General features: G+C 37.4%; 1 protein-coding gene across 1 annotated transcript in view; it reads left to right on the plus strand.

Moving 5' to 3' along the window:
* The window catches only part of MFS10 (major facilitator superfamily transporter 10), a 98,790-nt gene that overhangs the window by 66,606 nt on the left and 5,908 nt on the right, over positions 1-26,276 (plus strand). The window contains exons 6-9 of the mRNA XM_083136892.1: positions 752-904; positions 6,853-6,985; positions 11,378-11,619; positions 22,646-22,778. Of these exons, the coding sequence (XP_082993018.1) occupies positions 752-904; positions 6,853-6,985; positions 11,378-11,619; positions 22,646-22,778 (661 nt within the window). The remainder of the gene's footprint in view (positions 1-751; positions 905-6,852; positions 6,986-11,377; positions 11,620-22,645; positions 22,779-26,276) is intronic.

The raw sequence follows: 26,276 nt of genomic DNA on the forward strand, positions 1-26,276 counted from the left end.
AGAAATTTGAAAAGCAGAGAAAAGATGAAAAAAGAAGAGGGAAAAGAAGAAGAGGAATACGGAAAAGAGCACATAATAGTGACGACAAACAGAAATATTAGGAAACTGAAGAAACAACAAAGACTGATAAATCTAAAGATGAGAGACATTCTAATTTGTTGTGTAATATAATAGAATGTAATTAATAAGTCAGTAAATTTTATAGAAAGATCTAATTTTCCATTTCTCTTGATGAGCATTTTGAAAATTACTAGTTTATGTAAATTTTGATAAAGGTTATAGTAAAATATGCAAAATAAAAATGAACACGAACAGCAATCATGAAGACAATTCTATCCCACAGAACGTGAAGTGAAAGTAAAACTGCTTCACAAAAAAGACATGTAAAATTATACATTTTTACTGAAAAATATTACATCAAAACTACATACACATTGTAATATTCAAGCTGTTTTTTTTCTAGATTTATAACCAGGACTGAGAAAGATCTCTGATAAAGATACATGACATAACAGGAGTGAATTTCATGTTAGATATATTAGACACAGTTCATTTCATTTATTTAAATTTTTGTCAAAATATATGAGAAAACAATCTTTTTTGATATATGCCTTTTCAATAATAACATGCATTTACATATAAATCCTCAGTCTTAAAATAAATCTAGTAGTTAGTATATGTATGTATATGTTAATATGAATTAGTTGGATATCACAGAAGCACCATTTCAAATTTTCATCATATTTTACAGAAGGATTTGCCAATTCCTTGGAAGAAAATACTAACGAGTGTACCATTATGGGCTATACTTGTATCACAGTGTGGTCAATCATGGTCATTTTACACACTTTTAATGGAATTGCCAACATATATGCAAAACATTCTTCATTATGATATTACACAGGTAAGTAATTTTTAATATATTGTACTTTGAAATTGTAGTAGTAAATAGTAAGTAGTAATATATATTCAGGTAACTTCATCTTATTGTAATTGTCAATCAGCTATTTTGGCACTCTTCCTGTTCCAACCATATGTATGGTATTCATGTCAACATAGAAAACGTGGAAAAAATATGCTACCACATAGATTTTCCAACTTGCTTTCCTGTGCATTTTTTCTCTTCATATCAATTTCATCTGATCATCATTCTTTATCTAACATTGTAATTAACCTTAAAAGAAAAATAGTTACATAAAACGATGAATAATGAACCAATATGAAATTTTAACTGATGGCAATAAGATGAAGCACTGTGCCATGAAGGCACATTTAGGGGATGGCAATAATGTAATATTAATAGCCAACATTCTACTAATCCACTATTACATGACAAACATTCCCAAGTAGGCGTCAGATGTTATATTCACCTTCTTTATTAAAGGGCCGGCCCCCGTGGTGGAGTGTTTAGCACATCGTGATATTACACCTGGGGTCCCAGCTTCAAATCCCATCCTGGGCATGGATGTTTGTGAGTGTCCATTGATGAATTTCGTCATATCATCACTCATCCCCATCTTCGCAAGTTAGCCAAAAGTGGCAGAAAAAGCAAAGTAAAATAAAGCAAATCAATCGACCAATCTTTATTAAAGGCATATAAGAGGTGACTGGAATGGGTTTTACCTAAGAAAAATAAACTGCATATTTAGAAGTTTACTTTGTAAATCCAGGATATATGAATACTGATGAATCAAAAGTTTCGAACTGTTTAAATATCTTCAGAAAGTTACCAAAGCACTGATCAAAAGGAAAACTCAAGAACTTCATTTTCAGTAAAATTGTTGAGTTTCCAAATTTGTAGAAAAATTACGAACATTACAGTACATGTCAAGATGGTAATTAAGTTCTTCCTCAACACGTTAGTTATACTTGGTTGCGTAGCAACAGCTGAAGTAGCTGTTAATAACCATCTTCCATGACCCTAAAATATCTTTGGGGAGCTTCGCATACTAGCTTCATTCAGTTCCATCATTCAAACTGACGAGACTATTATTGCTGTATGGAAATTGTGGATACTCAGCCAAAGCAACACATACAGGGAGGGCCATGGAAAATACAGTTGAACCTGAGTTGTACGTATGTATGTGAAGATAGAATATTATGTATAACTGAGAATTACTTACAAATCAGATTTAGATACCATGTCATGTCATTATTAAAATACTGTAATTGTAACAAGGAACAAGATATACATAATACAGGTTATTTCTGTCATAAAGTGGTAAATTAATGAATGTAAACGTTCGATTCTTAAATACATTACATTTGCCACTTTATTAGTGAACACTATGATACCGAAATTCTACAGTAGACACTATAGTTTTACTACCCAATTTTAAAAAAAATGTCTAAAATAGCATTTCTTTTACTAATGACTGTGGTATAGGGGATGCCTAAATCTGCAGCTATTTCAGTTTTAGTTTTATGTGGATTAGCATCCACTTCCCGCATAAATTTTACTTTCTGTTCATGCGCACAACCTTTCCTCTTTCTGTTCTCCGACCAGTGGCAACTGAAAACTGTCACTTCTGTGACATTGTTGTAACTTGGTTACATACAAATCAACTGTATTGAAAATAAATATGTGTAGCACTGAATTATGTATAAATGCATTATGTACAAATAAGGTTTAATTAACACATTTTTAAATTATATTTTGCCTACAGTAATTTACATATTAAACAGAATTACCCAGAACTGAGTTACATATAAAGCAGTCTGAACTGCACTACAAAAGAAAATGCTGACAACAAGAGATGTAAGGTAGGTACACAAAATATATTGATGGCTGTGCAGACACATTGACATTATGGATACACCAAACACAAGGTTTATGCAGCAACATAAACACCAACAATAAGCATCATATCTATACGTAGTTTGAAAATAAATGAGTACCTTGCAACCTAATCTACTAGCCATAGCTGGAGCCCCTCATGCTTCCTATCAGTGACCAAACACAGTTTATGCCACTTTCACCCACCTGGATAATGATCTTCTGTCTGGCAATCCACAGCACAGCTCAAGCCGCACGGCTACAATGCTCCACAGTCTGAATATACACCTAACACCTTAACTTTTAGCTGCTTGATGGTTGAAATTTCAACCGCGACATGTATACCCTTTAATGCCGAATGGTCTATATATTTCAACCAGCATAATGAACGTGCCATTTCTTGAAAACTATGCACTATATTTAAGTTCTGTTTTTTCTTATCTTTAGTAAACATATATAGATATGATATACTCGAATTACAAAACAATATATCCATTGTTACTACTATTAACAAGCAAACTTTGAAAAAGTACTTTGTTTCCATTCGGATCATTCCATGTCAAATCAACAAATAAAAATTAGTTTTGCCCGACCCTGTGGCCGAGTGGTTAGCACATCGCGCTGCGACGCCAAGGGTCCCGGGTTCGAATCCCGGTCGGGTTTGGTTGTTTGTGAATGTCCATTCATCAACTCATCCTCATCTTCGCAAATTAGCCAAGAGGCACAAAACGCGAAGTAAAATAAAAACTAAATCAAATCAAATCAAAAATTAGTTTTGAACCTTTAGGATTCAGATTTTTAGAATTTTTATACAATGTACCTATCAAGAGGACAAAAACTGCAAAATTTCAGATTTTTTTGGCTCTTAGTTTTTGAGTTATTGACTTTCAAAAAAGCAAAAATCCCAAAATTTGACAACATTTTGAAATCTTTAAACACCTGTAGATAAAAAAACTATTTGACCGAGAGAGCTCACATTGGTGTCATTCTCTTCTGCTTTTAATGAGCTTTAATTTGAAATGCAACATGACCGTGTAATTTGAATTTTGTAATAATTAAGAAACTCGAAAATATGTTTTTTTGAAAAAAATATATGTTTTGAAGACATCAATTGACTATTTGTGTGCAAAATTTCATAATGAGATGGCAATGGGTTCCTATGGAAATTATTTTTTTTGTATTGTAATGTGTGAGAAATTTGCTAAATTTGTTGACTTCCATGTTCAAACCACAACTATATGCTGAGTTGTTGATGTGTTCATATTAGTCTGTTTTATAATTTTTGGACTACAAATAACATGAAATACCTAAAACTTATCGCTTTTAATATCAGGTAAGCAGTGGCAGTGATTGGGGGGGGGGGGGGGTCAATTGCCCCGTACTATGCTGAACCTTACCTACAAAGGGAAATATACTGTCTTTGCCTCACCATCCCCGTTTTGGCACCTTGCCCCCCTGTTTTGGAACCCAATCCCAATTGTTTAAGTCAGGGGAGAATGTATGGGTGGAAATATTTAAAGACTGAAGACGAAATGTCAGTGTTGAACACCGGAGTAGGAGGCCAGTTTGTGTGGCAACTGAGGCAGTGAAACTGCAGATCGATCAGCGAATCCATTAATTTAGTACGCTTTCCCCTGACATAAACAATTGTCTCCGTACTGAACCTTCATTCTGCTGTAGATTTTGGAAGGTTTCACTCTCTCTGACCACAAAAAACGAATAACACTTCGTTGCTCTTCTATCTTGCAATTCAACAGTGTAGCGGCCATGTTGTACTGCACAGGCGCATACTGCGTGATCGTCATGACAACTTTATGGCGTGTTGCCAAGGAACCTTTTTGAGTGCTGAAACACAAATTTTCATTGTGCATTTATCTCCATGAAGTTTAGAATAAAATTCATGTTATTTAATGAATTCTTTTCGTATATTTTTCAATTTGCTTACCTGCAGTGGTGGCCTTTGGGTTCCAAAACAGCGGGAGGAGGAGGGGGGGGTGCAAAGACAGTATATTTCCCTTTGTAGATGAGGTTTAGCATAGTGCGGGGGCAAAAGTGGTGAAATGTGGGAGGTCAACTGCCCCTCCCCCCAAGCACCGCCACTGCTTGCTTACCTGATATTAAAAGTGATAAATTGTAGGTATTTTCATGTTATTTGTAGTCCAAATTACAAAATAGACTAATATGAAGACTTCAACATCAACAACTCAGCATATAGTTGTGGTTTTAACATTGAAGTCAACAAATTTTGCACACATTACAATTTAAAAAAAAAAAAAAAATCATAGGAACCCATTGCCATTCCATTATGAAAAAATTGCCCACAAATAGTCAGTTGATGTCTTCAAAACATATATTTTTAAAAAAAAATTAAAAATGGTGTTTTTGAGATTTTCAAAAAAACATTTTTTCAAGTTTCTTAAAAATTACAAAATTCAAATTCCACACTCATGTTGCATTTCAAATGAAAGCTCATTAAAAGCAGAAGAGAATGACACCAATGTGAGCTCTCTAAGTCAAATAGTGTTTGATCTACTGCTGTTTAAAGATTTCAAAATGTCAAATTTTGGGATTTTTCCTCTTTTGAAAGTCAATAACTCAAAAAGTAAGAGTCGAAGAAATCTGAAATTTGGCTGTTTTCGTCAACTTTACTGGTACTACCAGTGCACCAAAAATTATCTATTTCTGAGATGTCAAGGTTCAGACCCCGGTTGATTTGACATGGAATGATCCCTTCATTACCACCATTTTATTATGGATTAAATTTCTAAAAGTGGCTATCACTTCAAAACTACTGCATGGTTTTGAAAATAAATTGTAGAAGCAAGAATGAGTAAAAAGCAACTTCCGACAATTAAGGATTCAGGGGGGAGGGGAATACATGGGCAAAGGCCCGATTGTCAAAATTTGCCCCGACCACGTGGTAGCACACGGCAGCAATTAATGTGCCATTTCTTGAAAACTATACACTATATTTCAGTTCTGTTTTTTTTGTTCATTAGTTTACGCCTAAAGGTATTATATAGATTAATTACAAAACAATGCATCCATTGTTACTATTATTAACAAGTACCGTTCAGAAAGGTCTTTGTTTCCCTTTTCTTACTATGGGATAAATTGAAGATAAAGGGCTCCTCAACCACTGCATCTTTTTTTGAACAATTTAAATTCTAAATATAAGAATGAGCAAACAGTAACATTTTAAATAACATCCGACAATTAAGGGTAAGGGGGGAAGTGGGGGCAAAGGCTCAAAGTTCGGAATTTTCTGTAATTATGTAAAATTTTCAAACCACTTTTTTTTTTTTTTTTTTTTTTTTTTTTTTTTTTTTTTTTTTTTTTTTTTTTTTTTTGCGCGCGCGTTACATATCTTTTGATGTACTTCCCTCCAAATTTGGTTCATTGATCGTCCATGGGGCTGATGCTAGAAGCAAAATTCCAGACATTGTCAAGAAGCTGGTAACACTGCCACTTTATATAATGTTATTATTTTTTACTCAAGAATTATCAGTCTGATTTCAACGAAACTTTGCACGGTTGTAGAAATGTACCACTGTTACATACTACATTTTTTCATTCATTATTCTTCTTCATTTGTGAGAGGCACAATGCATAAATGTTACTCCACTAAAAGCCTTGTTTTTAACAAAGAAAACAAAACCAATTTCATCTGTCTAAATCAATTAGTTCTCGACTTACAATTTTTTTTGTACTTCGCGGTAAGTTTGAAAAGCCCGTGATTGAAATGGGTCCGGTGTAAATGGAAATACCGGGATGCAAGAATTCCAGTGGATATAGGTTAGCCACTCACCAAACTTGTTCTGTGTTTCAGCTGTGTATTGTACTTGCTTTCTAATATCCTTGACAGGTGAGAACAGCTTAAGTAGTTTTGCTGGAGTTTGATATTCTCTCTGCTTTTGCTCTAATTGTAACTTTATGTGTTAATGTAAAGTATATTGATGTGCTGATTCTTCAATATACTTTCGATCAAAGTTTATTTTGCAATAAAATGTGTTAAAATTTATCTTAAGTTCTCTGCACCTTATCTTTAAATACTCTTTCCCCATTTTTAATTCCAGAATAGCCTTCTATCAGCGTTGCCATATTTTTCCACATGGGTCTTCAGTATTGTGTTTTGTGCTTTTGCTGACTGTTTGATAAGGAGAGGCTATTTGTCAGTCATATTTTCCTACAAATTATTTAATTCACTATGTGAGTATTTTTTTTTATTTGTGGATTATTTCTAACATGTTTGATCTGTATTCCGTTTCAACTTAGGTAATTAGTGGCCAATAAAAATGATAGAACAATTTTTTGATATGGGGTATTTGAAAATTGTCATTTGCATAAAAATTCGAGTATTATACTTAATTAAGTTAGAAGGTATTTTACATAGTTAGTTTTTTTTAACTTTTTGATTTACGTTTGTTTTCTTTTGTGTCCCACCCGTGACACAAGAAACTGTTAGATTTCCTCTTCAACTCCACTAGAATATTCAAAGGTCGATTGCCTTCTCTGTTTGTTCCAAATAATTTATTTTTCATCTTTTGAAAATTCACAGAAATTAAAATAAATTTCTTATTATGTAAAGAGGTAGTGTTTCATCTGTCCCACCCATGACACAAAATTGTTCACTTATAGGTATAAATGTGGGTACTTATGCTTAATCTACAGTGTTCAAGTTTCATATTTCATTGCACAGAAACTGTAAGAATTTTTTTTTTAACTATCAGTAGAATATTTACTTTAATATCAAAAATGTAGTTCACGTGTCCCACCCGTGACAATAGAATGCCCCATATGTACAAATTAAGCCCCCTCCCCCAAATGCAGGCTCTACCAGGACACTGAATACCTGTCTCTGGCATAAGATGCCATTGCTCTACCAACTAAGCTACTGAGTCAGCCTTGGTTTTTCGCTTTTGCTGTTTTACGTGTGTGTATCTGTTTTACCTATTGTCATTGATTACATTTTGCATCACTGACTGATTGAGTTATTGGAAAATTAAATTAAATAGGGAAAATAGTTATATTTCACATATATGTAAGCAGTAACATCTCCCATTTAAGTATGAAAGACAATGTCAGGCATATGTCCACCCCTACTGAGTCTGCATGCATTTATATGCTTCAGAAAATTATTGATAACCCTGTCACAGATATCTGTCCCGATGCCTCCAATCACCCGTATGATTTTTGCCTTCAGTTCCAAAAAGGGTTCATGGTTTGTTGGCGTACCTGTGATTTCACAAACCCCCATAAGAAGAAATCACAGGGTGTAAGATCACATTCCTGGTTGCACTGTCTGTGTTGCACTTTCACCACTTTGGTAAAATGTCTTCACAATGAGAACACGTTGCTCAATCGTAAACTGTTCCATGTCGTAACCACAACAAACGAGTCAAAACAATTGAGGCTACATTAATCAGCATGACAACAGATACCAACATTGGTAAGAACAGGTCTGCCAACCTCGAAACACTTTATTCTAATTCAGCATCCTATACGGAACACCCTTTATTATTTTTTTGTAAAGCTTAGCTGTGAAATTTTAACTGATATCTATAACTGGTTGTAGTCATCCAATATGTAAATGCAAGGCATTCCGTAAAGACCTTCATTAACGCATTCATGCCCAGTTCTGGGATGGACATTTAAACAGCCAGCCTGGGCATTTTCTGAATCCTTTAAAAAAATGTGGCTGCTATCTTGAATTTTCGAGTTTTTCAAAGTGGCACTCTGGGGCTGCAAATGGAGCTTTTTCTTTGACTTTTTCAGCTCAGCAGATAGGAACCTGTCCTCTGCGAGGGTTCCTGCTGGTGTCCTCCATTGATGACCCCCCATTGCTCCTCCCAAGCATCTGAACTTGTTGCGCCCCCTGGAGCCCTCGTTAATTTGGTGCCCCGGACATGTGCTTGAGTACCACATCAGACTTCCACCCAATGTCACATTTTGCACCCCCTCTTTGTTTGCCAATAAACATTTGGGGGGGGGGAGAAAATGGCCAAAAGCCCTGAAAGAATGGATACTGCAGCTAGTTTACGGCCTAGTACAAGCACATACTTTAAAATGACTATGGTTGTTTATGGGCGAGAATGTGTTAATTAATCTGTTGACTCAAATGGGTTTCGACTGAAAAATTAACTGCATATTCAGAGACTTATTTGAGGAATAATGAAGTCTTTATTTCTCTTATAGTTTACGGTTATTACAAGCATAAGAACACAGTAATAACCGTAAACTACAAGAGAAATAATTCTACAATGCAAGCAATGCGTACATACAAGAAAAACTATGAAGTCTTTGTATTCAAGAAAATAATAGTAATATGGCGGATTTTTGTACTAAATTTATAGGCTATTTTCAGAGGTTTTTCATCAGAAAATTTTTTCAGCAATTTTATGATATACAGTGAAATCTCAATTGTACATTTTATGAGAGACAGAAGAGGGGAAAAAAGCAAAACATATACCTGAGAAAAATATATTACAGAAAGATAATGAAAATGGTAAAACTAGGTATACACAAAGTAAAAGCCCCCCACCCCCCTTTCCTTCTCATTGTTAACTGTTTCAAACTGGCTCCAGAAGTTATTTTCTATTATTTCTGGCATGACATATAATGATGATATGGTTCCTGTATGCACAGTCACCTCTACAATGGTGCTGGTTTGCTTGGCAATGTAAAACATTCCAACAGAAGGTGAAACATCATGAGAAGCAGTAATTTCACTTTCATATGTGTTTTTTTTTTAAAATTATTAGTGCTACAAAAATCCAACCTGGTTGCCTAACCTAACATACATACATACATACATATAAAAAAAAAAGAGATGGTAGAATCTCCTTACAGTAAGTGTTTTACATAGTGGAACCAATTTTAACAAACTTGTTTGTGATTTTTAGCATGAAAAATTGAAATACCTATGGGCATAAGTTCAATTTTTGCTTGTTGGTAATATGTTACATGTAATGAGCAGGACTCGCTAGCATCTGTCCCTGATCGCTATCATCCATTTGTGACAAATTTGTAACAGAGAAACTATTTTTGAGAAGTTATTTTCTATTATTTCTTACCCAAAAAAATACCAATGATTTTTCTCTGTGGCTGGAGGTGCAGACTCAATCGCCGCCGGAATACTTTGTTCGGTCACACAAAATGTTCCGATAGAGGGCAAAAACACTCTGTGGAAGAAATTTTTTAATGAAGCTCACAATATTTTCCTACTAACATCGGGGGTGTAAGGGGTGCTCCTTCCACCTAGTGCACCCAATAGACAACCTCACTTCCACATAGTACACCCTGGACTGCAGACTAACGAGGCTCTGGCGACTGGCCCCATGGCCAGTATAATTTTGTTTGTGTTGTCCTGTGTTTGTCCTTATTTGTGCTGAGTGCTCCTTTACAGCCTCAGCTTTTAATGAAAGTCAGAAGATTTTAATATTTTATGCTCTTAGTTATGCAACGTTACAGTTGTTCTGTGTAACGATAAGGGGCTGGAGCCCGTATAATGTGACGGGTGCAAAATAGCCTTAGTGCTGACGCACCCAAATTTTAAATTCAAATTCAAATTCTACTTACATCGACAATACTTGTGAGAGTAATTTGTATTTACACCTGTTGATATGTACATGTTGTGCACAGTCCCCATGAATCGCTAGCATCTGTTCATTACAGTTTCTAATCTGGACACTATTTTTGAAGAAGTTCTTTCCATTATTTCTCGCACAAAAATAGCGATGATTTTGGTCTTGAGTGATGGGAGGTGCATACAAGGTCACTGCCAGAATGCCATTGCTTTGTTCGGTCATGCAAATGTTCTAATAGAAGGCAGCAATTTTTAGTGATGTTTGTGATATTTTCCTGCAAACGTTGACAAATTCATTGGCGTAATTTGTATTTGTGCCTGTTCATATACTGGGTGTTTCATAAATAATTGAGGGGTTACAAAAGTTTATTGCAAGTAAACTATTGAACTTACATTAGTGAAACCAGTCTGGAATGATCAAGGAACACAAACAGTTTGTGCCTGTAGGTTTTGTTAAGCTGAGAGTTCACATTCCTGCTGCTAGGGGACACTCAAATCACCCACATCACTCACAGTGTTTTGTGCAATGTTTTGGTCCGCAAGATCATCGAACCTTCCGTGTGACTTGTGGGGTTTCATCAAAGGTATTTGTCTCACCGATGTCACATGATATCGCAGACCTTAGGGCATATCATCGCAGTGATAGACACTATCGACAGGCGGATGTTGATGTGAGAGTGGCAAGAAGTAGACTATTATGTCGATGTGTGCCGTGTCACCCGTGTTGCACACATTGAATGAGTTCCTCATTTGTTCTGGACTGGTTTCATTAACATAAGTTCAATACTTTACTTGCAATAAATGTTTGTAATCCCTCAATTATTTATGAAACACCCGGTGTACGTGTTATATGCAGTGACATAATGAAAAACATGCGTGGTTTCATGTTAGCTTTCGGATAGAAAAAATTATGAAAAGTTTAAATTTTGCAAAATTTCCAGGATAATTTGACTGTGTGCAAGTATCGAGTAGCATTTTTACATTTTGACTTACGTTATTTTTCTCTCTCGTTTCAGCGTCATTTGTCCCTTCCTTAGGGCTGGTTGCAGTAGCTTTGATTGGATGCAATAAAATAGCAATTTTGGTTCTCCTGGTTGTCGTTGGTGGCTTTGGAGGAGCCCAGTATGCAGGAAACCAGATGAATCATATAGCTTTATCCCCAAATTTTGCTGGCACCATGTATGGTATCACAAATGGAGCAGCGAATTTGTGTGGATTTCTTGCACCTTATGCAACAGGACTTCTGATTAGTGGTGAAGTAAGTAACACAAGTTACAGATTGTTACATCTAATCTTTTAACAGTTAACAATTTTTACTGTTCATCTAAGGCAGTGTTTCTCAACCATTGTTCTGCTGTCTAGTACAGGGTCCTGGAACAATTATATCATTCTACACCTTGTTTATTTTAAATATGTATTGCTTCATTTGTTGGTTATTTTCACATTAATCTCTTCTTATTGGCTTGTGTTATCAAATTTATAGTTTTCTTTTATTTATGTGTGATTAAAAGTGATACCGGAAGTGGAAGTCATTTCCGGTTTCTAGAAATTTGAAAAACTATCCAGTCTGGCACAGATATATCTGTTGTTGATTGAGTTCCCATGACAACAGTGCACTATGAAACAGAATGTTGATTACGATGTGTAAGAAGGTCCTGTTTTAAGTAACTCTTTTATACAGAAAGTTTCTTTGAATTGTGATGGTGTATGTACCTATATAACCCAGTTAAGTAACTGTGAGTGTTCTTTAGTGATAGAACAACAATAAACATTAGTAAAGGTAAGAAAATTATATTTTAATTCTTCTGCTATCACGTCCTGAGAAGGTTCGTTGTAGCCTAAATATAAGGGAGTCTCATAACTCTGCCGCACGGAACTATTGTGATGTAGTAATCCTGTGGCACACACCTAAAGGAACGTCACAACCATCTATGAGAGGTTCTCCTGAAATTTGTCATTTTACTTTGCACAGCAGTTTTTATTAACAAATATTTTATATTGAAAACATTCTAATTAATTGGTATTTTTCGGCATGAGTTTTAAGTCCACTTATGCTTAGACTAATCAGGACTGGACAGAGACCTACAGTTTAAAGTGGGGTCATTCCATGTGAAATCAATCATGAAGTGGCAGTTTTGAACTTTACATTTTTTGATTCATTTGAAATCTGGCATACTGGAAGATCCACCTGAGGTAGGAAAATAGGCAAAGTTGCAGATTTTATTAGTCCATATCCGAAATTACAGGGGTGCAAAATGTGTGATTTTGACCATTTGTTTTCAACATCTTGAGAAAATTGCTACCAACATTTTTCTTTACACCACCTTCAATTGGCTTTTTATCGTGATACAGGCGTGTAATATCTCATTTGAAAGAGCCCTTCAACATCTTTCCAACGTCATCTGAATCACTTCTATAGGTGCCTTGATTGTCACATTATTGCAATTTAAAGTTAACAAGTGATGAAGTGGATGATGGGACGGATACAAAGATACAACTAAGCCTTACTTGGAACCTCTGGCTATACAAAGCATTATGTTGACCACTGCCACAGAGATATGCTGAAACTAATTAAACCTGAGGAAACAGTGAGATGAAATCTGCTGTAAACATAACACTGGTCAACAAGATTTTGCTTATCATTGTTTTATGATGAATTCTTATATATTTTGACCCGCTAAACACGAATCCGGCAACGATTTTGTCGAATTATCAACATTTTGAAAGATATTAGCATATTTTGTTCTCTCGCACTGCTGGCTTAGCCACAGCAATATGGGTGTATTACTCTTACAGTCGCTAGAAGGAAGCACAGTTGCTGCTAATTTTATCTTGTGTAAAGGTTCGAAACTCCCTCATCATATCTACCTCGTCTGTGTGGTTTATCTAGTTGTTTTTGTGTTTTTATCAGTGCGTAAATTTGAAGAGTACAAGCACCCACCTGAATTCCTACTTTGGTCTTGTGGTTGTGTGTTTCAAGGTTGTTTTTTCTCCACCATGTCTACTACTTCAGTCTGGGTGCGTTATGTTCATTTGCTTTGGTATGGAACAGCATGTCAGCGGGTCGGAAGTGCAAATTACATGCACTTACATTACATTCTGTTATGTATAAGGATACTATATTGTTAAACATATAACAATATGTAATGTAAGTAACAAGTTAAACATGTCATTGTGCGAGGGACAAAATTTTATGAAGTTTCTAAAGCGTACTTTGGAGTGGCTGTCAGTGATCTGGAAACCATGGGCTCCACATGTTTCGTGTGGTAACTGCAGGTCGACGCTGGAACGTTGGTTGCGTGGTAGCAGGAACGGCATGCTGTATGCGATTTCTGCGAGTGTGGAGGGAACCTACAAATAATCATGATGATTGTTATTTTTGCATGATCGACCTGACACATTTCAAGAGAGGGAAGAACAGGCATCAGCTACAATACCCTGACATACTGTCCTCCCGAGCACCTGTTCCTGTCAGTGAAGATCTTCCTATACCATAGCCTTCAATTCAAACCACGTTTGCGGAAGGAGGAAGTGATTTGGACAGTTCTGGTGACCCTGTTACTGATGATGAGGATAGCAAGAAACCCCATTTACTGAACCAGGAAAAGCTAGATGACCTTATTAGAGACCTGCATTTACCAAAAAATAAGTCTGAACTTTTAGCTTCACGGCTGAAGGAGTAAAACTTGCTACTTCCTTCCTGTAGAATAACAAAATACAGAAAGAAACGCCAAGTGGTTTCGTGTTTTTTTTGCTGTGGAAGAGTCGCTGTGCTACTGTTCTTATATAAGTGGTCTCTTTAGTGCAATTGGCTTTCAGTACGAATCAAAACAATGGCGTTTATTCATGGACAGTACCAAAAGTAGTCTGAAGCCAGTTCGTTTACACAACGGCAACCAGTATCCTTCAATTCCAGTCGCGTACTCCTTCCATTTGAAGGAAAGTTACTCAAGTGTGAAGTTGATGTTGGAGAAAATCCAATATGAGAAACACCAGTGGGGCATATGTGGTGATTTCAAAATAATTGGTTTTCTTCTTGGCTTACAAAGTGGGTATACAAAGTATTCATGTTTTTTCTGTGTCTGGGACAGTCGAGCAAGAAGCAAGCACTACGAGCAAACTGTGTGGCCTGAAAGAACAGATCTAATCCCAGGAAAACACAATGTGATAAGCACAGCTTTAGTGCCCAGAGAGAAGATTCTCCTACAAACGATGCACATTAACCTTTAGTCGCCCACCGTTGCATATGTGCAAAAAAAAAGTATGTCCCTTGCAGCCGCGGTTGCATATATGCAACAAAGAGCTTTAGATACAATTATCGAGGGTTTGCCACACTTATATTTGTATATTGAGGTTGAAACACTGACAGTGCGGTTCGGGAACATGTGTTTACGAAAATTCCAAATCCCCCCCCCCCCTCCTTTCTCGGAATATGTCACGTGTTTGGGCTCACCCAAACACGTGTTGGCTCGACACTTGACAGACACAATGAATGCTTGGTATTTACGATGCTGTTTTCCTCCAAGCTTCCAACGCTGTGATTTAGTACTGATAAGGCACACATTCTTCTTTGTGTTTAGACCTGGTGATCCAGCCGAAAGTAGTGGCAGGTGGGGGGGAGGGGGGGTCAAGGAGAGGGTGGATTGGAAGAGGTTTGGCGGTGTCAGCGTTCTGTCGCTTCTATGTTAGAAATGCAATGAAGCTTGACGATAGCCCGAGGCCAGAAGCCAGAATCATGAGTCTATCGAGAAGTATAGACAAAACAAAGGATTGCAAAGGCTCCCTCCCCTCCTCTGTTTAGGAAAGGCCTCGCCATAGACGTTCAGAGCAGTGGCTGTGAAAGACCGTGTTTTGTGCTTTCCGATTGTGTGCCCCCTGAGCTGTGTTGAACTTGTGTTGGGTAATTTTTTTTGTGATATGTGCTTCTGATTTCTTTCGTTCGCACTTGCATCTTGTGTAGCTACTGTGAATCCATTTGTTCCCTGTTGACTCGGTTCTTTGTGGAAATATGTCCGGAAGGAAACAATTAAGCGTTAGGGAGATCGATAAGCTTTTATATGATACGGACAATGAATGTGAGAGCATGGGATCAGATGTTGATCAAGATGATGACTTTGATGATGATGTTGATGTGGGGGGGATATCTGATTCTTCTTCGGATGAAAATGACTCTCCTCTCCCAACAGCATCATAATCGACGTCATCAAGTTTGTCAACCTGGTGCCCGCGCACCTCTCATGTTCAGGGTTCAACTCCTTTACCTTTTACTGGCTGGCCCGGACCCAAGACCTCAGATTTCACTCCTGATTTTTCACCTTTCGATTCTTTCCGCCTATTCTGGACAGATGCTCTTCTCGACATTATTCTGGTAGAATCTAACCGATACTACCAGCAATTTGTCGATGAGAATAATCCGTCCAGGGTAGAACCCCCCATCACCCTTGGAGAATTATTCCTTTTCTTTGCCCTCTGGATCTATTTTGGACATAACAAGCACGACTACCTGGACTCTTACTGGCAGACAAATTCCTTCCACACACCTTGGGTCCGGCATATTATGTCACGCAACCGTTTCCGACACATCCTAACTTTCTTGCACTTTGCCGACAACTCTTCCCCTCCTCAAGACAACACCGATCGACTTTGGAAACTGCGACAGGTTCTAGAACATCTGAGACAACATTACTTCGACTTGTATCACCCGACGGAACACGTAGCCATTGACGAGGCTATTGTTCTTTACAAGGGAAAGGTGCTTTTCAAGCAATATATCCCAAAGAAGCACAAGCGATTTGGCATAAAGCTGTACTTGCTTTGTGATGCTTTGGCATATACTGTTGATATGTTAGTTTACCTTGGAAAGGACAGTGCCAGACAGACTCCAACTATGACAGCTACCCATGCTTTGGTCATGGAACTAAGAGAGTACAAGGAATTGGTCATAAACTTTTTATGGACAATTACTTTACCTCTCCCGAACTTTTTGATGATCTCGCAACAAAGGGCACCCAATGTTGCGGAACTGTCAATAAGAATCGGCGTTCCATGCCCACTGACTTGAAAACGGGGAAGACCAAACATGGTGACCTGGACGTGTATACAAAGGGGGACCTGACAGCTATACGTTGGAAGGACAAATGTGACGTCCGTGTGTTGACAAATTTTCACAAACCCCCCGCACAAGGAAACTTCACTGACGACCACGGCAACCCTTTGAAGCCCCAGATCATACTAGACTACAATAGGAATATGGGTTACGTGGATAAGGCAGACAGAATGACATGTACATACCTAACTGACAGAAGGACGATAAAGTGGACCAATAAACTGTTTTTCTACCTTCTAAACCAAAGCATCCTCAGTGCATACATCCTCCTCAGCCAGGTCTCCCAGACTCGCAGACATCGAGACTTCCGGATAGCTTTGTATGAAGAGCTGGTTCGGCGGGGATCTATGGAGCAGGCTGGTCCTTCTAGACCTTTGATTGTTGATCATCCACCTCCCCCTGAGATGGTAAGATTGGAAGTTTCTGCTAGCAAGCATTGGCCTAGAAAGACCAGTAAGCGCATGAGATGCAAAGTGTGCAACAAGAAAAAATTTTACCTCCTCACGTTTATTCAGTGCAAGAAGTGTCTTGTTTTTCTGTGCCTTGATCCCTGTTTTAAGAAGTATCACACAGTACAATAGATGGTGAGTACCTATTTATATAACCCTAATTATTTTGCTGTGTTATATATAACTAACTAGCCCTCGATCATGTCTCTTTTTCGAACGGTTTGCCAAATATTGTAACCCAACATAATATTTTAGTCATTGCATTGTTCCACATATTGCGACTTATTTCACTTTGTATGGCAGCTAGGAACATGAATCAAGTTTCATTCTGTTGCGAAAGGTCCATTCTTTGAAAAAAAAAAAAAAAAAAAAAAAAAAGCAAAAGTTCCGGTTTTTCCTCAAAGTAGCTGGAGAAGAGGGAGCAAACTCCACATTTTATGTTTTTTTCATTGAAATCCGGGGGATGCAGCCCCCGCCTGTAACTCCCCCGTGGTTGGGGCATCCAAATTTTACATGGTTGCATGCACTGATGTTCTACCTGCAAAACAAAAGTTATCCGAAGTAGATTGGTCCCATAGTGTCCGAGTTATAACAATTTTATGAATAATATGCAAATTCGCTGTTTTGAGGAAAAAACAGAGATTTACGTTTTGCCTTATTATTCAAATTGTATTGCACCCACGAACATGAATCAAGTTTCATTCTGTTGCAGAAGGTCCATTCTTTGAAAAAAGAAGCAAAAGTTCCGGTTTTCTCCCCAAAGTAGTTGGAGAAGAGGGGGCAAACTCCTCATTTTTATGTTTTTTTCATTGAAATTCGGGGGATGCAGCCGCCGCCCGTAACCCCCCTGCGGTTGGGTCATCCAAATTTTACATGGTTGCATGCACCGATGTATTACCTGCAAAACAAAAGTTATCCGAAGTAGATTGGTCCCATAGTGCAAGCCGCTGCGACACTGGGCTTACTTTCGTCAGACCGCGCGGCGTACTAAGGGTTAAACTGGGGTTGGCAAAACAATTTGTGATAGCATCTGATAGTGAGTCAGTTGCTCTACAGTACATAAAAAAGGTTTCCTACTGTGTCGGAGACAAAAGTTGTGGGTGGCATTTTTACAGGACCACAGATTCGTTTCATGCTAAATAGTAATGAACTTAAACAAAATATGACCGAGCTGGAAAGAAATGCTTGGGAGGCTTTCCACAACTTGGTGAAGGGATTTCTTGTCCACAACAGAAGTGAAGCTCTTGACAATCAAGTTAAGACACTAACTGATAGATATAGAGCACTGGGCTGTAGAATGACTGTAAAATTACACATGCTTCATTCGCGTGTTGATTTCTTTTGGCAGAATTTGGGAGAGATAAGCGAAGAACACAGCGAACGCTTTCATAAGGACATTCAATTCATGGAAAGAGATACCAGGGAAGATGGGACTGTGCCATGATGGGTGATTACATTTGGAAATTAGTTTGTGACGAAAGGGAAGGGAGTGTTTCCCACAAAAGACAACGAACAACAAATATTCACCTTAGAGCATGTTGTCACATAAGATGAACTAAATTAAGGGACTGACGTGTAATATTAATGTATTCTGTTCATTTCATTGTATTGTTTTAGCTATTTCTCATTGTTCTCATATGTAATTTACTGTGTACTGACTGTACTGTGTTTGTAATTTTATGTTTTTCTACATAATACGTATGACATATGGGCTACATATTGCACTTTGAATAAAAAATAATAAACGACCCATGTCATCCGAAAAACTGACATTACAGCAAAACCAATGTCATATTCGTGTTCAGCGGGTCCTAATTATGAAAATAAGACTGAAAAATAAACATAAGCACAAAGTTCATGAAAATATGTAGACCAGTGTAATGAAACAGACTGGGGACTCTCATCAGACAGAATGAACTTCTTACATTTCATGGCCTGACTGTAGTATGGATTGAAAGACTGCATCTACTGTCTGGCTGCCGTAGCTGAAACCATGGACAGATGTGTGCATGCCCCAACTGGACTTGTTCACTCTCAAAATAAGGGTGACTGTAGCAATTGCAGACCTAGAGGTCTGTGGCAACAATCGCATTTTGTAAAGGAAGGGGTTCCGTGAAAATTGTTTTCTGTGTAAAGAACAACGGAAGTTTCAAATGTAGTAACATCACTGGCAAATTATGGAAGGGCTCAGAATGAAAAAAGCCATCCATATACTAGCCTATATCAGCAAACGGAACATGTCTGGAAAGTATTCATCATGTCACATTAGTCATTAACTTGTTTGTAAACCAGAAACTTTATTTTACATCATTCAATTTAAATTGATTTCCGTAGCAAATATTGTAATGAGTTCAAATGTACACAACATTAGCAGGATAGTATTCATTTCATGACAAATATTCTACGTTACAGACAACTAGATGGCAGCAACATGACTTCCTCATTTTACAGAATGTGCAACAAAACGTCACAGTTTTCTTCGATCCGCTTCGAAACTGATTATTACGAATTGTAAGAGTCATCATAAATCACCAATGCACCACAGCGAGCTATAATAAACAATACAAGCAATTCTATATAAACAAAATATTACAGGGTAGTTTGGCAGGTGCTTTTATCTGTTCCCCTTTTGTGTTTGGAATAGACCTTGTCAGCTAGTTTTGTCTTCCATTGCTGGACTGTAACTTTAGTATGACCAAACCATTTACTTCATTTATTCACGCATAAGAACAATAATTAAAAGTCACTATGTTTATGTATTACATTACTTTTATCTCACCTTCAACAACTTATATTCCTCTTAATTAACAGCTTCAGTAACGAAACACAATATTTTCTGTCACGGTCTGTTACAATGTTTACTTATTTTTCTTTAAACTCCTGTCACTAGATATCTAGATGCATTGCTCCAGTGCTGTAACATAGTGCGCACACTTCAAGCATCTATTGCAAGACTCAGATATAAGCTATTAAATAGCAGGTCCTGATCTTCGTCAGCCAGGTAGGATTTTTTTTAAAGAACTCTAACCAAAATAATTCCAATGCACAATTTGCATGCAGAATATCACATGGCATGCCTTTGTGTGAAAAGTACAGTAATAAATGTACCATTACTGCAATCTTGTTCACATGGTGATGGAGCAGGATTTGATTTGGAATGGAGAGCAGGAATTGAATTTCGGGACTTAAAATGGTTCCTTTACAACACTCCATTAAGTGTTGTGACGATCAAGTAGTATGTGCCTGCACAGTAGCTTGTACAACATGGCCTGTACACTGTTGACTTGCACCGTAGAAGAGCAACAAAGTGTTATTAATTTTTTGTGGTCAGAGGGAGTGAAATGTAAAATCTACAGCATAATGAAGGTTCAGTACGGAGGCAATTGTTTAAGACAGAAGGAGAGAGTATGAATGGGTGGAAAGATTTAAAAATGGAAGACGAAATGTCGGTGATGAACACTGCACTGGAAGCACAGTTTGCATGGCAACGGAGGCAGTGAAACAGCAAATCGATCAGCGAATCTGTTAATTTAGTACTGGGCTACGTAGCCAGCCCTCGTTTCACCTGATTTTTCACTGTTGCTGTTTTACCTCTGTAGATTTGTCTCTGTCAGTGGTACTGCAATGGAATCCGTTGCCTTTCATGCACTGATACTGTCAGTAGTAAACACAAATGAATGTAAATCACAATTGTAGTCTTGTCATTCTAGTTATTGACACAATTCCTTCACCCGTGTGATCAGTTAATTTCAGCCTTTTGACTGAGAATGTAAATATATGTTCTAAACTGTTTTAGAAAATGTGGTGTCGTGTTTCTACATTCCTCATCATTGTTTTGCTGCAAATATTTGACATTTCACTTCATAACTTGGCTGCTTGTTCTTTCTAATCTTGTCGCTGCATTTTCTTGTTTGGCACAACGGCTGACAAAGGGACTACAAATTGCTCCTGGCTTCCAGATAATATTCATTGTTTTCTGGAGTAGTTGTTTGTATCTGTACACAAAAAGTAAGGTCGCTACAGTGCATAATAATGAAGAGAGAATAAAGAAACAACAACAATAAAATGAGAGATCATTAAATATTTTTATGGGATGGCAACACTGATGCTTGAAGAAAATTTTATAAGTTATATTGTAAACTGTAGTATTTTTTATTCTTATGCAAAATTTAAGGCCTGTACAGTACATTGTAACATAGTAATTAATTAATTTTCAGAAAATCAGTGAATAGGGTGGGTGTTCGACCAATTCAAAACCCAGGGAATGGAATTTGTCCATCACAATGTTGGTCTCGTCCTGCGAAAACAAGATGCCTTTCGTCAATTTCACTTGGATTTTCTATTGATAACCTCCATTAATTGACCCAGAAGGGCCACGTAGTATTCACCAGTTATCGTAGAACAACCAACCTGGAGGTAGTCCACCATCAAAATTCCATCCCTGTCCCAAAACAATGACGCCAACACCTTCAAATGAGATATGAATCGCGAATGGGAAACAATGGGGAGAGAGCAAAGCCAATAACTTATCACCACCCCCTCATAGTAAGATCCTTATGATCACTGGTATTGTTGTTACATGGTTCCCTCTTGTAGCTGAAAGAAAATTTTAGGTTACACTGAAAGAAATGAAATTTTTCTTTCAGCATCTAAATATACTCAATGTGGTTAATATCAGAGATTGATTTTATCTTAGAGGATTGAATTTTTGTTCGGGGTTGCTTTTCTTCCACTCATGTAACAATCCCATCTTTTGAGAACTACTGCAGTGAATTTTCTTCACATTCTCTGTTTTGTTTGACAAGAATTTCCTCTGTCCAATGATCCTGGAGGCTACCATGTTGTGGTGAACTCCTATTGCTATGTAAGAGCCAACATAATCAACTCAGCTTATGGTTCATGTTAAGCAATAAGTCACCAATTTATGAAGTATAGTCATGGTAGTTTTTTTTCAGCAGCCGATTACCCTTCTTCTTCTTATCAACACCTCTACATTAGAAATTTCCTCCCCTCATTGTCTTCCTTATTTGTCCTTATTTGGTTGACCCAAATAATAAATATTGAAAATACTGAATTTTCTTATTTTGTGCATGGCTCTGAAGGAGACCACTCTTCCAGCTACAACATCACTCCTCTTCATTAGAAATCCCCTCCTGTCACTGCCTTTTCTATATTTGAACCCCATGTTCTTAATTTTTAATATTGGCCATGCAAACCCAATAATATTCTTCAATTTAGCTGTAAGCTTTACCATTTGCATACATATCAAATATAATATTATGCAACACCTTTCTATTGAAGCTGTTCAAGTACGTATTATTCTTTCACTGATTACAGAATAGATACCAAGTGAGCATAAAACAACTTACTCAGTCTCTCTGACATACTGACGATCGTCTGAACTTTGAGGGAACAAATATGAGGTGCATCCGTTGAATGCTTCCTGACACTGTTGACAGTTCTTTATGATAACCCACACAAAATAAAGAACTACACCAGTCCTTACTGCTTGGAGAATGACGAGCAGTGGCTAAAGCAGCCTCTAGCTTCTCCCCTTGGTACTGTACAGCCGGGCTTGGTCAAAGTTCACCCGTAAAGATACAAATCATCAATTCTAGTTACCAAGTAAACAGTCAACTTTATCTTTTTACTTCCATATTAAGGATTCTGATTTTTTCAACTACATTTATGTTGACTAAAATTGTAAAGACTATTCTTTCTTTTAATAGGAAACTTTGGGCCAGTGGAAGAAAGTATTTTTTACCTCAGCAATAATTAATGCTGCGAGTGCTTTATTTTATTTGATATTTGCATCAGCCAAGGAACAGTCATGGAATAACCCTTGTCAGTCTCTGAAACCAGGTGAGTAAGTTTTGCAACAAATTCTGTTAGTATGGTTTAAAGTTTTTATAATCATAATAACTAAATACTTGTTGTCTTTCTAGCATTCAACGAGGCATATTTTTTAAAAAAAGGGTCCGATTTTTTATTAAGAAGTGACTGGCAACAGTGATCAAATCGTGCCTACACAGTAACATCAACTGGCCCATTGGTAACCCAGCAATCATACTTTTGCTAGTCAGCTATTGGTTATCCTGTGAGTTAGAGCATGTTAAAATGGCTGTACAATTATACAATCCCACCAGTTGAGAAATATGCTCTGTAATTAGATTTCTTAATACCAAATGTCATAATGCTGCCGAAATTCACTGAAAATTGTGTGAAGTATGGTCTTGTGTATAATGAGTGAAGGAAAAGTACGGCAATGTTGTCATGTGTTCACACCCACCAAACAGGCAGGCATCTAGAAATATGTTTGGAGGGGGGGTCTGAACCAAGTGTCTCACGAAAAATAATAATAATAATGTTTTGATTAAAATAATTATATTAAGTCAAATTTATACTAATTACAATACATACATTAATATTATATTATTATTACATGAATAGGTAAAAATACTGTATAAGAATAGAGATATAACAGCGCATATCTATTATGTAGCTTACCTGTAGTTAAGATTGGAATAATTTACATTAAAGCAAGTGCCCTGGCAATGAAATTAATGTCAAATAAATTAATAATTGAATATTTATCAAATTAAAAAATGATGTTACATGTAGTTGGAGAAAAGTAAGTTTCTGATCAATAATTTATGCATATTATAATATTATAATAAAATAATTATTTTGGGTAGTAGTGTACATAAAACTTCTTTGTAATGTCATTCAAAGCTGTATGATCCCAATATAATCCTTGCATTCTAAAATGTTCAGATGAAATTAATAACCATCGATTATGCAGGAAATGCTAATATTTTCATTGCTTAATTTTAGTTCTTGGTAAGTCCGGACCCCTGGACCCCCCCCCCCCTTTTCCTAAATACGGCCTTCCTGTCCTTCAAAGCCGTATGATCCAAATATACTCCTTGTTTTCCAACAAGTTCAGAGGAAATTATACAGCAAAGGCTAAACAAATATATTTTTCATTATTTAATTTTAGTACTTGATAAGTCTTGTGGGGGGAAGTCCGAACCCCCTTGACAACCCCCCCCCCCTAAATACATCCCTGCCACCAAAGGTTAAAAAGTTCAAGCAAACTCCTTCTGCACAAAGAGCATGGCAAGTGTTTTCTGGGACCAACAAGGTGTGCTTTTAGTGAATTTCAAGGAGCCAGGGAAAACAATCACATCGCTGGCATACTGTGAAACACACTCAAAACTAAGATGTGCCATACAAAACCGACGATGTTTAATGCTGCCCTCAGGAACTGTTCTTTTCCATGGCAAAGCTAGACCACACACTGTTGTTCTCACTCTCCAGACAATTCAGAGGTTTGGATGGGAACTTTTTGATTACCCCCCTCCCCTCTATTCTCCCATATAGTCACAACACTGTCTTGACTGTACCTGCACCTAGTGACTATCATGTCTTCCTGCATCTCAAAAAGTGGGTTGCCTCTCAAAGAAACTGAGGTGTTGAAAACAGCAGTGTTGGATTGACTGATTTCCCAGACATCAAATTTCAGTGCAGACGGTATAAAAAACTTGGACCATGCTACCAAAGGTATAGGTAAAGTTCCCCGTGCATGTAGCACAATGCCATGAAGGCACATTTAGGGGATTTGGGGGTAGGGCCCCACACATTTTATATTTTGCCTATTTTGGAGGTGATGTGATTAGCTCCATCTTCTGGCTGCCTTTGTCCCCCAGGGTTGCTCCCAGCCGAGGCTGGGTGACCCCAGAGCTGCTTTATGATAGGACAAGGCTGGAAAAATTGTGACCTTAGATCATCCACCCTGAGAATCGAACCCGGGTCTTCAATGTTTCAGTGAGAGATGAAGTGGATATGTACATGTTTTGTAACCACTAATACAGTGTTGCTACACTTCTTTGCTTGTTTGATGTAATCAATTGGCCCTTTTTTTTTAAATGTAAAAGTTTGACAGAGTTTTTTTAAAATACATTTTTATGCTCGCATATGTTAATGAATACTACAGGGTGATTCTTATTGAACCGACCCAACAAAATTAGCTGTAATATGAAATATAAAGTGCTCTCCTTGATCACAGCCGAAGGTGGGGGTGATGTGATCAGCACCACACCCCTGGCTGCCTTTACCCTGCAGTTTCTTCCAGGTACCCACTTTATACGATGCTGTGTGGGCGCTGGAGCCACTTGAACAGGTGGAAAAAAAAACGGTTCTCTCCCACCGGGTATCAAACCTGGGTCTCTCGCATGGTAGTCAGATGCCCTAACGACTGAGCTACTGTGGCACTATGCATTACTATTACTATGTATTATGTACAAAGAAAATAACACAATATAATTGCAAAATTGTCTTTGAATTAAAGAACTGTTGCAATAGCCTCCTCCTCCGGTTGAAAACCTTGACATCATGAAAAATACCATACAGATATTAACGTAATTTATACATGACGTACCTTGGATAGTGTGCTGTTGATTGTTCATTGTGATCAGAGCATGCGTTGAGAGTGTATGCTGTTTTCATATTCGTTGTGACTCGCCTCAGTGTTTCTCCAGTGATGTTCCTGATTTCAGCCAAAATGTCCTTTGTAGCTTGCAACGTATGCAGTTTGTTTGCATGCACAGTGTCCTTCAGTAAACCCCACAAGAAAAAATCTGGGCTGGTAGGGTCCTGATGCCTAGACACTGCAAACACGTTCATACGTGAACCACTATTTGTCCTTTAACCTTGCAGCATAAGTGCTGCCACCTGTCAGATCATCTGCACACCATACGACTCAGCACAGCCCACGGATTATTATGTTGTAATTGTAAGCTTGTGAGCTGTTATATGCATCACTAGCAAATTCATCAGGCCAGTTCTATGAGAATCATCCTGTACTATTGGATTAAAAATTATGGGTACTCGAGTTTAGACTCCAATTAAAAATTAACCAGATATCATTGAGTTGTATCAGAATTTAGCTTATTCAATTCTGCGTCAATGTATGGTAATGCATTTTTTAAATTTTTTTTTGAGTTTGCCTATTATTTTATATCATCATGAGAACAAAAAAGGGCAAATCTTTTGGTGTTTTCCATTCCAAACAAGTGCTCTCTTAGAGATTCTATAAATAAAAAATGGGTGGACTGATCGTGATGGGCCATGCTACTCGGTGCGGTGCAGTTCCTGTTCCCCATGTGGCTGGAGGGGGGTTGAGTATGTGCACCACATCTTTAATTTTTCTGGTTGGGGATCTTTTTGAGGATGTTGGGTGTGCCTCTCCATTGTTCAGATTCAGTGCTGGTTTCTATTGGATGATAACATGGGTTTCTTTGATAGTGTTTTCTATGACAGAGCCGGTTGGGTGAAGTATGGATATGGAGGAGATGGTGT

Source organism: Lepisma saccharinum, chromosome 15 (genome assembly GCF_977018435.1).
Source record: "Lepisma saccharinum chromosome 15, izLepSacc3.1, whole genome shotgun sequence".
Classification (NCBI taxonomy): domain Eukaryota; kingdom Metazoa; phylum Arthropoda; class Insecta; order Zygentoma; family Lepismatidae; genus Lepisma; species Lepisma saccharinum.